This window comes from Triticum urartu, chromosome 2A (genome assembly GCF_056163025.1).
Source record: "Triticum urartu cultivar PI428250 chromosome 2A, HENAU_Tu73, whole genome shotgun sequence".
NCBI lineage: Eukaryota > Viridiplantae > Streptophyta > Magnoliopsida > Poales > Poaceae > Triticum > Triticum urartu.
In genome coordinates this window covers 671,356,631-671,369,489 of record NC_141874.1, presented here as the reverse complement: position 1 = coordinate 671,369,489, position 12,859 = coordinate 671,356,631, and the positions used below count along the sequence as shown (strand labels likewise).

At 43.4% G+C, this 12,859-nt stretch overlaps 1 protein-coding gene across 1 annotated transcript; it reads right to left on the bottom strand.

The window, feature by feature from the left end:
• Window positions 1–8,268: 8,268 nt before the first annotated feature.
• Window positions 8,269–12,439, bottom strand: LOC125528519 (secretory carrier-associated membrane protein 6). Its single transcript, XM_048692973.2, has 12 exons — window positions 12,249–12,439; window positions 11,994–12,113; window positions 11,840–11,902; window positions 11,720–11,753; window positions 11,488–11,610; window positions 11,275–11,337; window positions 11,093–11,186; window positions 10,548–10,593; window positions 10,372–10,439; window positions 9,788–9,836; window positions 9,578–9,643; window positions 8,269–8,663 (listed from the first exon to the last, which is right to left on the bottom strand). The coding sequence occupies exons 1-12, from the start codon at window positions 12,306–12,308 to the stop codon at window positions 8,631–8,633; spliced, it is 819 nt and encodes a 272-aa protein (XP_048548930.1). The 5' UTR covers window positions 12,309–12,439; the 3' UTR covers window positions 8,269–8,630.
• Window positions 12,440–12,859: the final 420 nt, after the last annotated feature.

Below are 12,859 nucleotides of genomic sequence, written 5' to 3'. Positions count from 1 at the left end.
TCAAGGGATGATGAATTGTTATGTGAGGCATGGTTGGCCTCTAGTATCGATCGTTTCATGGAACAAAGCTAAGGGGCGCGGCATTTTGTCAAAGCGTGCATGTCTGGACCATCCATGAGCAAAAGCACTACGATCCCTAGCACAAGAAAGTGACCCATCTACGCAATGCGAAGTTACTCACCTACCGACGTTGAAATATTCAAGACGGCTTCAACAAGTTTTGCAGCTTCTACAATCAAATGAAAACCCGGCGGCCAAAGTGGCGCGGCAATCCAAGAGCTAATATGGTTTGTGGTTTGTTTCTTTATGTGTTGATCATTTCATTAATTTGCGACTTGTTGCAACCTCTTGACCATCCATTGTCTTCCTTTGCTAGCGCGTACGTACGTGCACACTACTCCCTCTGGTCCTTTTTAGCCTGCATATAAGTTTTGTCGGAAGTCAAAGTATCTCTAATTTGACCAAACTTATAGAAGAAAAGTATGAGCATTCACAATACCAAATCAATACCATTCGATTCATTATGGAATATAGTTTCATACTATATATATTTGGTACTGCATATATTGATTTAACATATGTTTTGTCAAACTTTGCAAGGTTTGACTTGACATGGATCTAATAGGAGGATTAAAAAGGACCGGAAGGAGTATATCACAAAATGGAGAGGAAGCATTTCATCTCTATGCATTCTTGGTTGAAGTTGAATGGGCAAAGCAAGCTGATCACCTCAATCGCCAATTCCGTCTAGACCGCCATGCTTAATGAAGTTGAAGGTGGTTATCCAACGGTGCCAACACAAGATGGCCTTGCTCCGGCCAACAAGGTGATTAGGAAATAAGGGGAGTGGGAGGAGGAGAAGCGAGAAGGGGTGAAAACTAAGATGACAGAGAAATTCAAGGACATCTTGACAAAGGAGGAGGAGGCAAGTGTGGCACGCAATGAGATGAAGTAGGGAAAGAAAATGGAGAGGTTTAGCATCTTCATGGTGGTGCAAGAAAAGAAGCTCAAGCTCTAAGAGAAGAAGTTTGAGATCAAAACCTATCAAAGGACTCCAAAATGTTGTTCATGAAGACGACGAACTTGGATCCTGACGTGGAGAAGGTTGTCCAAGTCTAGTGTGTGTGCATATTGAAATGCTTCATGAAAAAGGAGGAGGCTGGACCAGCTGAAGAGTGAGGTATTTGCCTGGGTCAACCTGAGTGGGAGCCGACGAAGAAGTTCTTTGGCGCGGACAACCGGACTAGCATCTTTTGGGACCGGTTGGATGTAAAACCTTATTAAACATCTGATACTTTTTGGTTGTGACTATATATACTCAACTATTTCTTAAATTGATATTGATCTAGATATGCATGTTAAATGAAGGAGGCTAAACAATGGGCGGATATTCAGTGACTGCGGTTGAACGGACTCTGCCCGGACCATGTCCACAGACACGTCAGGATGTCTCCGCGGACATTTGGTGATGTACGGTTTGGTGAAGTGTGTTGGAGTTGCCTTTAATCCGTGAAGTGGGTTGAAAACAATGTAAACAACTACAGTCGGGCCTCTCATACCCGTCTCTAATGCCCGAGCAGGCCGTCCGGTCACTGATCGGTAAAAAAAACTAACTAGACATCTCAAACCGTGTACAAATGCCCGGGCTGACCGACACTCCTCATATCCAGCCCAAATCTAGGGCGAATATGGAGCGGCCAAGCCCGACCGAGCCCGTCCACCTGACAGGCCCAGCCCATCACCGACCCCACAGGTGTCCCACAAAAACCCCAATTCGGGTGCCTCCTCCGAACCCTAGCTCACTCTCTCTCGCTCCATCCTCTCCTCTCCCTCTCCGATCCGATCCCATCCACTCCAATGTCCAGCTCCGACAGCGACCCCGGCTCCGACCTTGACTACGAGGAGGAGATGGCCCTTCGCATTGCATTGGAGTGGTCCAAGGTGGAAACCGGCGACAACTCTGGATCTGGAGCGTCGTCGCAGCTCTCGCGCCGGCGCAACGCGGATGCCGGAGCTGGACCCTCCCGGCTCTGTAGCTCGGCCAGGACAGCGCGGTTTGCACCGCCTCGCGCCGTCTCCTTCCCTGTCGGCCGCTCCTCCACTAGGGCAGCGGTGGGTACTAGTGCCCGCACCGCCGGCCCACACGCGCACTCTGAAATCGGAGGTGCACGCCGCAATAGGCAGTGGGAACGGGAGAGGGACACGGCGGAGTAGTCCGCGCGCCGCAGCCGCGGGTTGCAGGCGGAGCCCGACGTGAACAAGCGGCTCCTCGCATGGGTCTACCGCCGGCCCCTTACGACGGCAGAGACAGACGCTCGCCGCCTCCCATGGAAGAACGCCAAGGCGCAACGGCTTGCTATTGAGCAGTCGGAACGCGAGGCGAAGGAGGCTCGGGTCGCCAAGTTGAAGCGGGAGCAGGAAAGGACGGTCTGTCGGATGAAGGGGCTCACCGTCCTCTCCGACTCCGACGACGACGACGGCGACCAACTGCACCTCCACATCGGACGACCAAGACCCTCCACCAGTCGTGGAGGCCTACAGCTGTGACGGCGACCGGAAGGGCAAAGGCCTAACCAGGAAGTAGTGATCCCGCCCCTCCTCATATGTTTATATCGTTTTTAGTTGTAGAAGTTTAAAAACTTGCCCAATGACGAACTAAGATGATCTTTTGAATGTTGCAAAGTTTGTTAATGTCCGTTTGCAGCCGATTTTTGTTGTTGTTGTTGTTTGATCACATAGAGTAGCTCAACATTGCATGTGTAGTATGGATATAAGGTGCCGGTTATGAGATACGCGGATGCGGAGTGACAAATATGAGGCGTGTCAAGGCCTGTTTGCGGTTTGATTAGTGCCCGTGGACGCGTCCAGGCCTGTTCGCGGGCATTTGAGGGGCTGAATTTGTCCATCACGACTGTAAATGCTCTAAGGGTCTATACCAATGATGATATTTTCCATTCTCTGCATCAGCAATTATCCAGCTTTTGAAAGAACGAGCCTCATTTTCAATTTTTCATCAACAATTATCCATCAATCTTACAAAGAGAAAATAAGCAATTATCCATCTATGCTTGTTTCTTTTTAAACCGCAAGTTCCTCCTACGCGCATGCAACTTTGATCCGCAGTTTACTTGCCTTGTGCACGAAAACAAGAATCTATTTATACGAACATATACGGCTGCTGTTTCGCAAAATTAAATGAATAAAACCTCCTGTAGTAACACGTGTGAAGTACTCCTGAGAAATCAATCACCGAGGCTCGTACTCGAAAACACATGGAAGGCAACATATACAGCAACACCCACACATCAACTCTGTAGGCTCCGGGCCGCGGCGCCGCAGCAGATCTGGGACCTGAGGGACGTCATCGTAGAACTTGCCGCACTGCCGCATCCCCTCCTCGAAGTGATCCAGCTGCCGATCGTACCGCCGTGCCGCGGCATCGTCGACCACGGTGCCGTTGACCCCCTTGCTTGTGCACCCCATGGAGAGCCATAACATGGCGCAGCCGTACGTGTAGCCACCGGCCGCCGCGCGTCTGGCGGCGACGCTGGATGCCTCCGCCGTCTCCGGGTGGTGGAGAGTCTTGTTGGCCCAGTACGCGTCGGTCCATGGAGCAAGGTACGTGGTTGCGGATCTGTGACGTGGATCGGAACGCCGCGCCGTTGCCGGCGGGGAGCAGAAGAGGATCAGGAGGATGGCGAGAGCTAGCAGGTAAACGGAGACGGAGGAGGTGGCCATAATAATTTTAGGGTATATGATTCTTCTTGGCGGTTCTTGAGAGGTTCGTTTATATCACGTATCGACAGGTTCAGTTCGGGAGTTTCTGTTCGGTAAAGGGTTCTACCGGATGAAACGCAAAATCTGCTTCCAACGCACAAGACTCAAACTTCTCCAGTCGTTTCTATTGTTTTTCTTTTTTGGACATTATCCAGTCGTTTCTGTTTCTAACCCAGTAGCTACAGAGTGCCAGAGCAATTAGTTGGCGAGCGCTCCTTCAGAAGCCTCTCAACGATCATTTGGGGGTGGGCTAAGAGCGCGTCACTTGGCGAGCTCTCAGCCACCGTCACATGTCATGCTTTGGGCGCTTCCTTCGGGTTTTGTTTTTTTCTTTTTTTCGCATGCGTTTTTGACTTTTAAAACATTTTTTTGATTTTTTTACTTTTTGGTATTTCACCGGTCTTTCTTAGCTTTTGCATAAAAAAATACGCAAAAAAAACATGTTTTTTCCTTTTCGCGAGGGGTATGATTTTGCTTTCACGAGAGACACGGTTTTGCTTTCGCGAGAGGCATAGCCATGCCTTTCGAAAACGAAAAAAAACATGTTTTTTTTCTTTCGTGGGAGGCACGATTTTGCTTTCGCGGAAGGCACGGTTGTGCTTTCGCGAGAGGCACGGCCGTGCCTCTCGAAAACGAAAAAAAAGGCACGGCCGTGCATCTCGGAAACAAAAAAAAAATGTGTTTTTTTCCTTCCGCGAGAGGCACGGTTTTGTTTCCGCGAGAGACATGGTTGTGCTTCCGCGATAGGCACGGCCATGCCTTTCAGAAACGAAAAAAACGTGTTTTCTATATATTTTTTTTCACGAGAGATACGGTTTTGCTTCCGCGAGAAGCACGGTTATGCCTCTTTCGGAAAGGGGAAAAACATGCTCATGTTCGATTTTTCGTTAGGTTCTTTTCATGAAAAATCTCGTCAAACCTATAAACATGGGATCTAGTTTGAAGATCACGATGCGAGGAATGCAATGATGAAAACGGAGATTTGGATGCACGCTTTAAGAGCTAAAACGTTTTGAATAATCGGATGTACGAAAAAGGAGAAAACTCCCAAGTTGCGACAAGTAAAGCGCATGCAGTGCGCCATTTGTCATAATTTAAGAAGGTGAGAGTGTTCTTTAAAAGAAGTATTTCTTAATTAGTGATTTCGGCAGTGTTCGCCTATATCTCGCTTCATGCGAAACGTAGGGCAGCCTCGCCTGACGGATCGCGAGATTAGGCCGGCCCAGCTCGCAGGAGGCCACAGCCTTCTCTTTTTCTGTTTTCTTTATATTTTTATGTTTTTTTACTTTTGTATATAGTTCCAAATAATTTAGATATACATATATATATATATATATATTTCCTATATATATACATATAATCTACATAAAAAATTAAAATGTTAATCTAGCATTTGAAAAATATTAAATATGCATTCTGGTACGGAGCCATTGTCGTTTTTGGCGTAGCGTGAATACTTTCCTACAGTCCCCCGTGTTGTTCCGGTCCGACTAGCAACACCGGCGGAACTTAACCCAAATCCATGCCTTCTCGTATTTTCCTACTTCAAGTCCCGTTTACAATTCAAAGTGTATTTCGATCATAGAGGAAACGGGTGGAAAGAATGTTTCAAAGTGTATTTCGATCATAAACGAATGGGTGGAAAGAAATGTTTCTCATGTATATGAAAAATGTATACAAAAAATATACAATGTGTATGAAAAAAGATGATCATGTATTTAAAAAATGTTAATCAGGCATTTACGAAATTCATGATATACACAAAAAATTGACAATGTTTATGAAAAAAGTAATCATCAAAGAAAATAATTAAAAAATATTAATCATCTATTTAAAAATGTTCCTGATGTATACCAAAAATGTTGAACGTGTATTGAAATATTGAACATAAACACATTTTTTTTTAAATGTTGGTCGTGTACTAAAATAATGTTTATTGTATATTTGAAAAATGTTAAACATGTATAAAAAGTGTTCCTAATATATACCTAAAATGTACAATGTGTGTGGAAAAAGTCGTCATCAAAAAAATATATTAAAAAAATGCTAATCATCTATTTCAAATATGTTAAACATGTGCAAAAAATGTTTCTGATGTACTCCCTCCGTCCTTGAAAGATTGTACTTCCAATTTTGTTGGAAAGTCAAACTTTTTTTATGTTTGACCATATTTATACAATAATACATCAACATTTATGCCATCAAATTAGTAGCGTTATATTAATGATAATATATATTTTCATCATATACCTATTTGGTTTCACACATATTGATACATTTTTGCACAAACTCGATCAAACTTTGAGATAGTTTGACTCTACAACAAAGTTGGAAGTACACTCTTTAAAGGACGGAAGGAGTATACAAAAATGTAGAACGTGCATTAAGAAATTTTAACATAAATACATATATTTTAACAAATGTTGATCATGTAGAAAAAAAGTTGATCATGGATTTTAAAAATGTTAAACATGTATTAAAATATGTTCCTAATCTATACCGAAAATATACAATGTGTATGAAAAAAAGTAGTCATACAACATAATATTTTTAAATGTTAATCATTTAGTTAAAAAAAATGTTAACATGTACAATAAATGTTTCCTGTTGTATACGTAAAATGTACATATGTGAATGAAAAATGTAGACATGTGTTGAATAAAAAATAAAAATCAAAGAAAAGCAGTGAAAGCGAAGAAATGGAAGAAAGAAACAAAAGAACGACCTCAAAAGTGAAGAAAAACAGAAAACCTGAAAAAAACCATGAAAACCCATGAGCAAAGAAAAACTAAGAAAAACAAAAGAAAAACAAAGAAAACTGATGAAAACTAAGAACGAAACAAAAAAACCAAAGAAAAATAGAAAAGAAAAAGAAAAACCAATAAAAACAAAGACAGGAACAAAATAAAACTGAAGAAAAAGGAAAGAAAAAAAAGTAAAAATAGGTGAAACGAAGAATAACAGAAAAACGAAGAAACCCATGACGAAAAAAAATAAAAGAAAAGAAAAAGAAAAAGCACGAGCGAGCGGGAACGAACGAGCGAACACACAGTAACATGCGAGTGGGAACGATCGAGCGAATACACAGTAACAAATGAGCGAACAAACGTGAACGAGCGCTAAGAAATGGGTCGGGCCAAGACTGTAAGGCCACCTGAAATCATCAGGCGAATTAGAAGCTAGTCTCGCGTTAGGCCAGATATAGCTCTCGCGAACCCCACCGTCGATGGAGGGCATTGACCTCCAAAAGGTAGCAGCACAAGAGTCTCAGCTATCTTTCAACATATGGCCATTTTGTTGTAGAAATTAATAAGTAAACTTAAATATGAACAAAATAGGGTATCAGATCGGCTGGCGTCGTACATCCACACTGGGTGTAGCATTGCGATATGACTACATAGAAGAGCTTGTGCCTCTCGACTGTATCTTGAAATAAATTTATTTCACCTAGCCAAAAAAGGAGCTAACGATGGCCAGCGGGAGGCTGGACCCACCAGTTAAGAGAGAGGAAGGACCGTAGATAGGCCGTACCAGAGATGTGCAGATCGATCAAGGTGAGTTAACAAGACACTGAGAGGGAGATCTGGGGGACATCACTTCGCGGCATGTCATGCCATGACGGCCCTTTGCAGTGACGACGATGCTGTAGTGCGAATGGCATCCCGATCTCCGCCTCCTAGGGTTGAGATCATTTGCAGTGCTGATGTTGTTATAGTGCGAATGACAATGACCTCACATACAGACATATCCTTATTTGTTTTGCGCCCCCTCTCTTTTAATTTATCGCTACATGTAAACAAAACTCATGACAACTCAAGAGCCAGCATATTTTGGGTCAAAACTATTTGACTAAATAAAAAATATGATTTTTATGCTATGGAAGTATTAACAGTAATTTAAAATTTCAAAGATTCACACCACATATTTTTGGGGGTAATGCTAATGCTAAATGGCGAATGTTGGCTGGGAAGGAGAACGCCGTCAGTCATTTAATGTAGATGACAGTTTTGGGGGGGGGGGGGGGGGGGGGGGGGGGGGGGATGCCTTCTCCTTGAAGGAATTGCCATGCTAATTCAAGAAATTACCACCCTCCTACAACTAATTTTGTCATGGAAATCAAAAAGAAAAACAAGAACGGAAGGGAATTAGAAGCATCTTGTTGCCGCTTTATAGGAGAAACTCCAGAGGTGAGACTCAAACTCGGGCTGGTCACATCCCATCGGTGTTATCTACCAGTTGGCCCCGGCTCAGTACTCAATTGTCATGGAAATCATTCGCAATTGCCACCCCACCAGCATGAGTTCGCCAGCCAAGAGGGTCTAAATTTTTTGACATATACTGTACATTATAACATTTATTACTTTATTTAATTTGACCCTAAATATGAAAGGGGTCTAGTAAACCCAGATGGAGGGAGTCAAAGCAAGCGTCTCCCAGTAAGACCAACGCACCTAAAGCAACAACTGTTCGGGCCAACGAAGCAGCAGCTCGGGAATAGCAATCACATCAACTAGCAGCCTAGCAGACATAAGCCAAGATTGGCACATAGTATTCCTGCCTAGTTGCTCTTCTTCGTTTAATAATAAATACTGACTACTGTAATGTTCGCCGACATGCCAGACTCCCAAACGAACTACCAGATGACACACGAAGCACAGCATATAAAGAACCTCAGCACCCCCATCTTAGAGAAGATCCTATAGTAGCAGCGCTACATGCCATACTCCACTCAGTCTCAGAAGCATTCTTCGATAACCCTTCGCTCAACAAACATAGACTCAAGGTGTACTAACACATATGGACAGAATCACTACTGCTTGTAGGCTTCTGAAAAATTTCCATCACGACTAGCTTCACTTATGCCCTCGGAAGTACATGTATACTTTCTGTGACCACCAAAGAACAAAGAACAGAAAATGATATTAGTATTGTATTCTACTCCCTCCGTCCCTAATTAGTTGTCTTAGATTTGTCTAGATACGGATGTATCTAGATATCCGTATCTAGACAAATCTAAGACAACTAATTTGGGAGGGGGGTAATAGAATAATGCATCTGAACAAGGGCCATGATAACACAGACCAAACACAAATAAAGTGGTGCTCACAATCAAATTGCTTCTTATGCAATAGATGCATCAATTAGCATCACTTATGGGTTATGACCTATGGATTAAAATATCGGTGTTTCATTTGTTTGCATGCCCATCCAGAATGATGCCCAAACAAAAAGTAGGAACTCACGGGAGCCAGCCCCCCTGACGTTTTCACTGGACGCCCACCTAGGGGTCTGTGTGTCCAGATGTATTTGTCCTAGTGCGTTCCCATGCTACAACAAATGCTAAGTTCTACAACATCTTTACCAGACAGCCACCTAGGGGCTAACACATAATTTGATTTGCAAGTTGTACAACAAATTTTACAAGTATAATAATTTTCCTATTCGCAAAAAAGAAGGTATAATAATTTTCCGTGCAAAATTTATGCCGATTATTTCTCAACTATGCAGAGGCACAACTATAAGCATACTTGTGTCTTGGTGAAGTTTACTGGGTTTAAAACAAAAGGTGGTAAATAGTTACGCAACATATTAAAGAAAAAAAAAACTGCATTCAGTTGCTGTGAACTAAATACATATAATAATCCATAAAAAGGTGAAATATAAGGAACACCTACTAGTCCCTGCATTCCGTGCCCTAGATATGACCAGTATGTGAACATATGAAGAAAATACATAAGAACAGGCAAAAAGGCAAACCAACAGAAGGCCAGGGCAAGTTAATTAAGAAATTGTCTCTGACCTGAAGAACCCCGATGCTCAGCAGTGTCTCCAAGCAAAATAGTGCAAACCCCACGAAGTAAAAGATCTACAGGAGTAAATAATTGATAGTTAATGCCCTACAAGTTGATACTTGGAGAAATCTGCTTCAAAGTGCTTGACATATTCAAGAGATTGCAGACAAAACAGTCCCAAACAAGTTGGGGTAGGCAACAGGGAACAACATTCTCACCCCAATTATCACATGCTCAGAGAAAGTGTCGATCGCAGCCAATATGCCCCTGGAGAGAAAAGGAGACAGCTTAGCATTATAATTAAGAAGAATGTTCCGTACATCCAATAGTGAGTACCTATGATGAAGGGGTGGGTCTTAAGCTAAAAAAATAACAGGCGTCCACTCAATAGTCAATGGTACTCAATTTCAGTCGGTTACATACACCCGGGTTGATAAAATTTAGAATGATATATATTCATCATATACTTGAGATATTCAACTGTCAGTCGGTCAGTCCAGAACACTGGCACTAGATCATGCTAGAAGATCATACGCAAACAATTTATTACAGATCTTGTAGGAACATAGTGAAACAAGCAATTCAGCTGTGTCAATACTATGGAAGCCACAAAATAGTGAAACCACATATACCACAATTATTTATACAAATTTGACTTTTGTTAACTGTTAACGTCCTGTTCGTTTCAATAAAACTGCTCTCAGTGACCAGTTGTTCTGAATAGTAACACTGGTGCAATGGAACAATGGAATTTTACAACGGTAGTTACGATGTTGACTGAATAAAAGTAGTGGTAGCTTACGTTAATGATTTCCCTTGGAATACGATTGGCGGAGCAATGGCAGCAATTATGCAAAAACCAATGTGGATCTGCACCAAACAACAACAAGACAAAAAAATGTGGTCATGTGATAAGTAATAAATTATTACAGAAGTTAAAATGTCAAAAGTTAAAAAAGCTTTGCAGGCAAATCTTACCAGGTAACACAGGAAAAACCATCCAAAACTGAATGCACTGTTAGTTCTGTTCAAAGAAGTAAGATAACATATCAGATGCTTCCACACATCACAATGCACAGTTCAGTTTTTCTCTTAAATTGTTAAGCATTTGGACTGAAATTGCAGTCACTTTTAAAATCTATCAAACTATAATAGAAGGACTATACCCATCAATTGACCACTGATACATGAAATGGAAACAATTAGTAGTAGCTACTGCAGGTCCACCAGAATATTTTTGCAACCTCCATAGCTATCGCATGCATCATGAATGGTGTAGATAAGAAAGTATTCATGCAAAATATGCAGATGTTCTGAACTCACAGAAACTGCTCTTTAATAGTTTCGGTAGATGGAAACAATGACTAGTAAATATTGCAGGTCTGCATAGAGCTTTTAAGCAAAAGAAATACAGTCTTTCTGAAATGCATAGGTGGAAAGCACTAAAATAAATAATAAATTCACTCGCAATGTCCTTTTCCATTGATAAGTGGAAGTGTTAAAATGGTACTATGATAGCATACCTCATTGCACGATAGAGGGGTCTATACCACATCAAGTAAGAAAGGGGAATTCCAAGCAAAGCATAGATTGTAGCAAGGAAGAACAGCTTTGAATCTGCAAGCATAAACAATCCAACCATTCAGCATCAGAAATTGTACAAGAACACCCAGGCATTCATAGGTAGTGATGAAAGCCCGCCCACCTCCCTCCTTGATCCAGCAGACTATGACAGCAATAAAGTTCCAGGAGAGGCAGAGCACAATTCCTGTAAATTATTAAAACAACACAAAACGGAAACTATCATGACCCTCTGAAATGAACCATATTTACAACCTATAATGCCATAATTGCATAATTCTACTGCCAAACTAGTGATACAAAAGAAATGCACAACCAGCAGTCAACAAATACGTACCAAGCCAGCTTGCGAACGCCAGATACTGTAGCTTCTGCACGTTGGCAGGTATCTCATTGGCGATGTCATGGTGGATAATCGGGAAAAAAGGCGGCCAATTCTTCTCCTCCATGGGCACTCCAGCTGCATCAAAGAAAGAAAAGGAAAGCAGAAATAAGCACACTACTGGTAACACAACTCATAACTGAAACACAATTGACACCAGCAACGAGATAGTGGGCTAGTGGCTCACCATTCTTCAGTGATTCCTCCCTCCTTTTGATATCCTGGAGCCACAGAACAAACGCCGTGAGACACCACACAACCTAATCAACTAAAGTTTAATAAGGGCAAAGAGGAGAGTAAACCCCACCGCCTCACGGCGCCTCAGATCTGATTCCCACGACGAGAGCTCCCTCGCCTTGCCATTCGAGTCCTGCGCGGCGCACCAGAACCATCAGATTCGTACAGCCGAACGCCGAGTGAACGAAAACTAAAAAGGATAAGTAGCGCGTGAAGCGACTTACGCCCATGTTGCCGAGCGGCACGTCGACGGTGGCGTCGCCCCTGCTGCCGCCGCCGCCGAAGCCGACGGGCTCGGTGGGCCGGAAGCCGTGCTGCTGCTTCCCGCCGCGGCCTCCTCCATTCTGCAGCGCGACAGAAACAGCACGCGGGAGTTCAGATCTGCCGAACCACTACCCCGCCGTAGGCAGCGAGGGTTTTTCCGCAAAACGAGGGGGCGATAGATGAGCGGATAGAGGGGAGAGGGGAGGCTGGCTCACCGAGAAGGGGTTCTCGTCGCCGGCGGTGCCCTCGTCGAAGGGGTTGGGGTCGTGATGCATGCCGGGCTCGCCGCTGGGTCGCTCGGCGTCGCCGCGCGGTGAGGGGGAGACGGGGAAAGCGGCGGTGGTGGACGCGGGTCGCTTCCAGTCCAAGCAGTCCGTTCCCTTTTTGGTGCTGCTTTTCACGTGACCTCTCTGGGTGGAGTGCGACGCGACTGGCCTGGCGTGGGTTCGGGCCGATGCGCACACACGGGTCGTCGTCGTCGTCGCAGCTGCGCACCACCTGCAAGTAAGCCCATTCTAAGCCCCCTGGTTTTTTTTTGAGTGCTTTCTAAGCCCCCTGGTGATCAGTCCGTTTAGAGAATTGGCCCGTAAATCCTGTTATAGAGATCGGCCGGCCCACGCGCGAGGCAGGCCACGGCCTCTTTTTTTTGTTTTTTTGTTTTCTGTTCACATTTTTTGCTTTATTTTTGTACTTTTTTATACTTTAAATTTATATATATATATATCTGTGTGTGTATGTATATATTACAAAAACACTCTATAAAACACATTTTAAAAATGTTAAACAAGTATTTAAAAATGTTGCACGAGTATTTGAAAAATGTTGA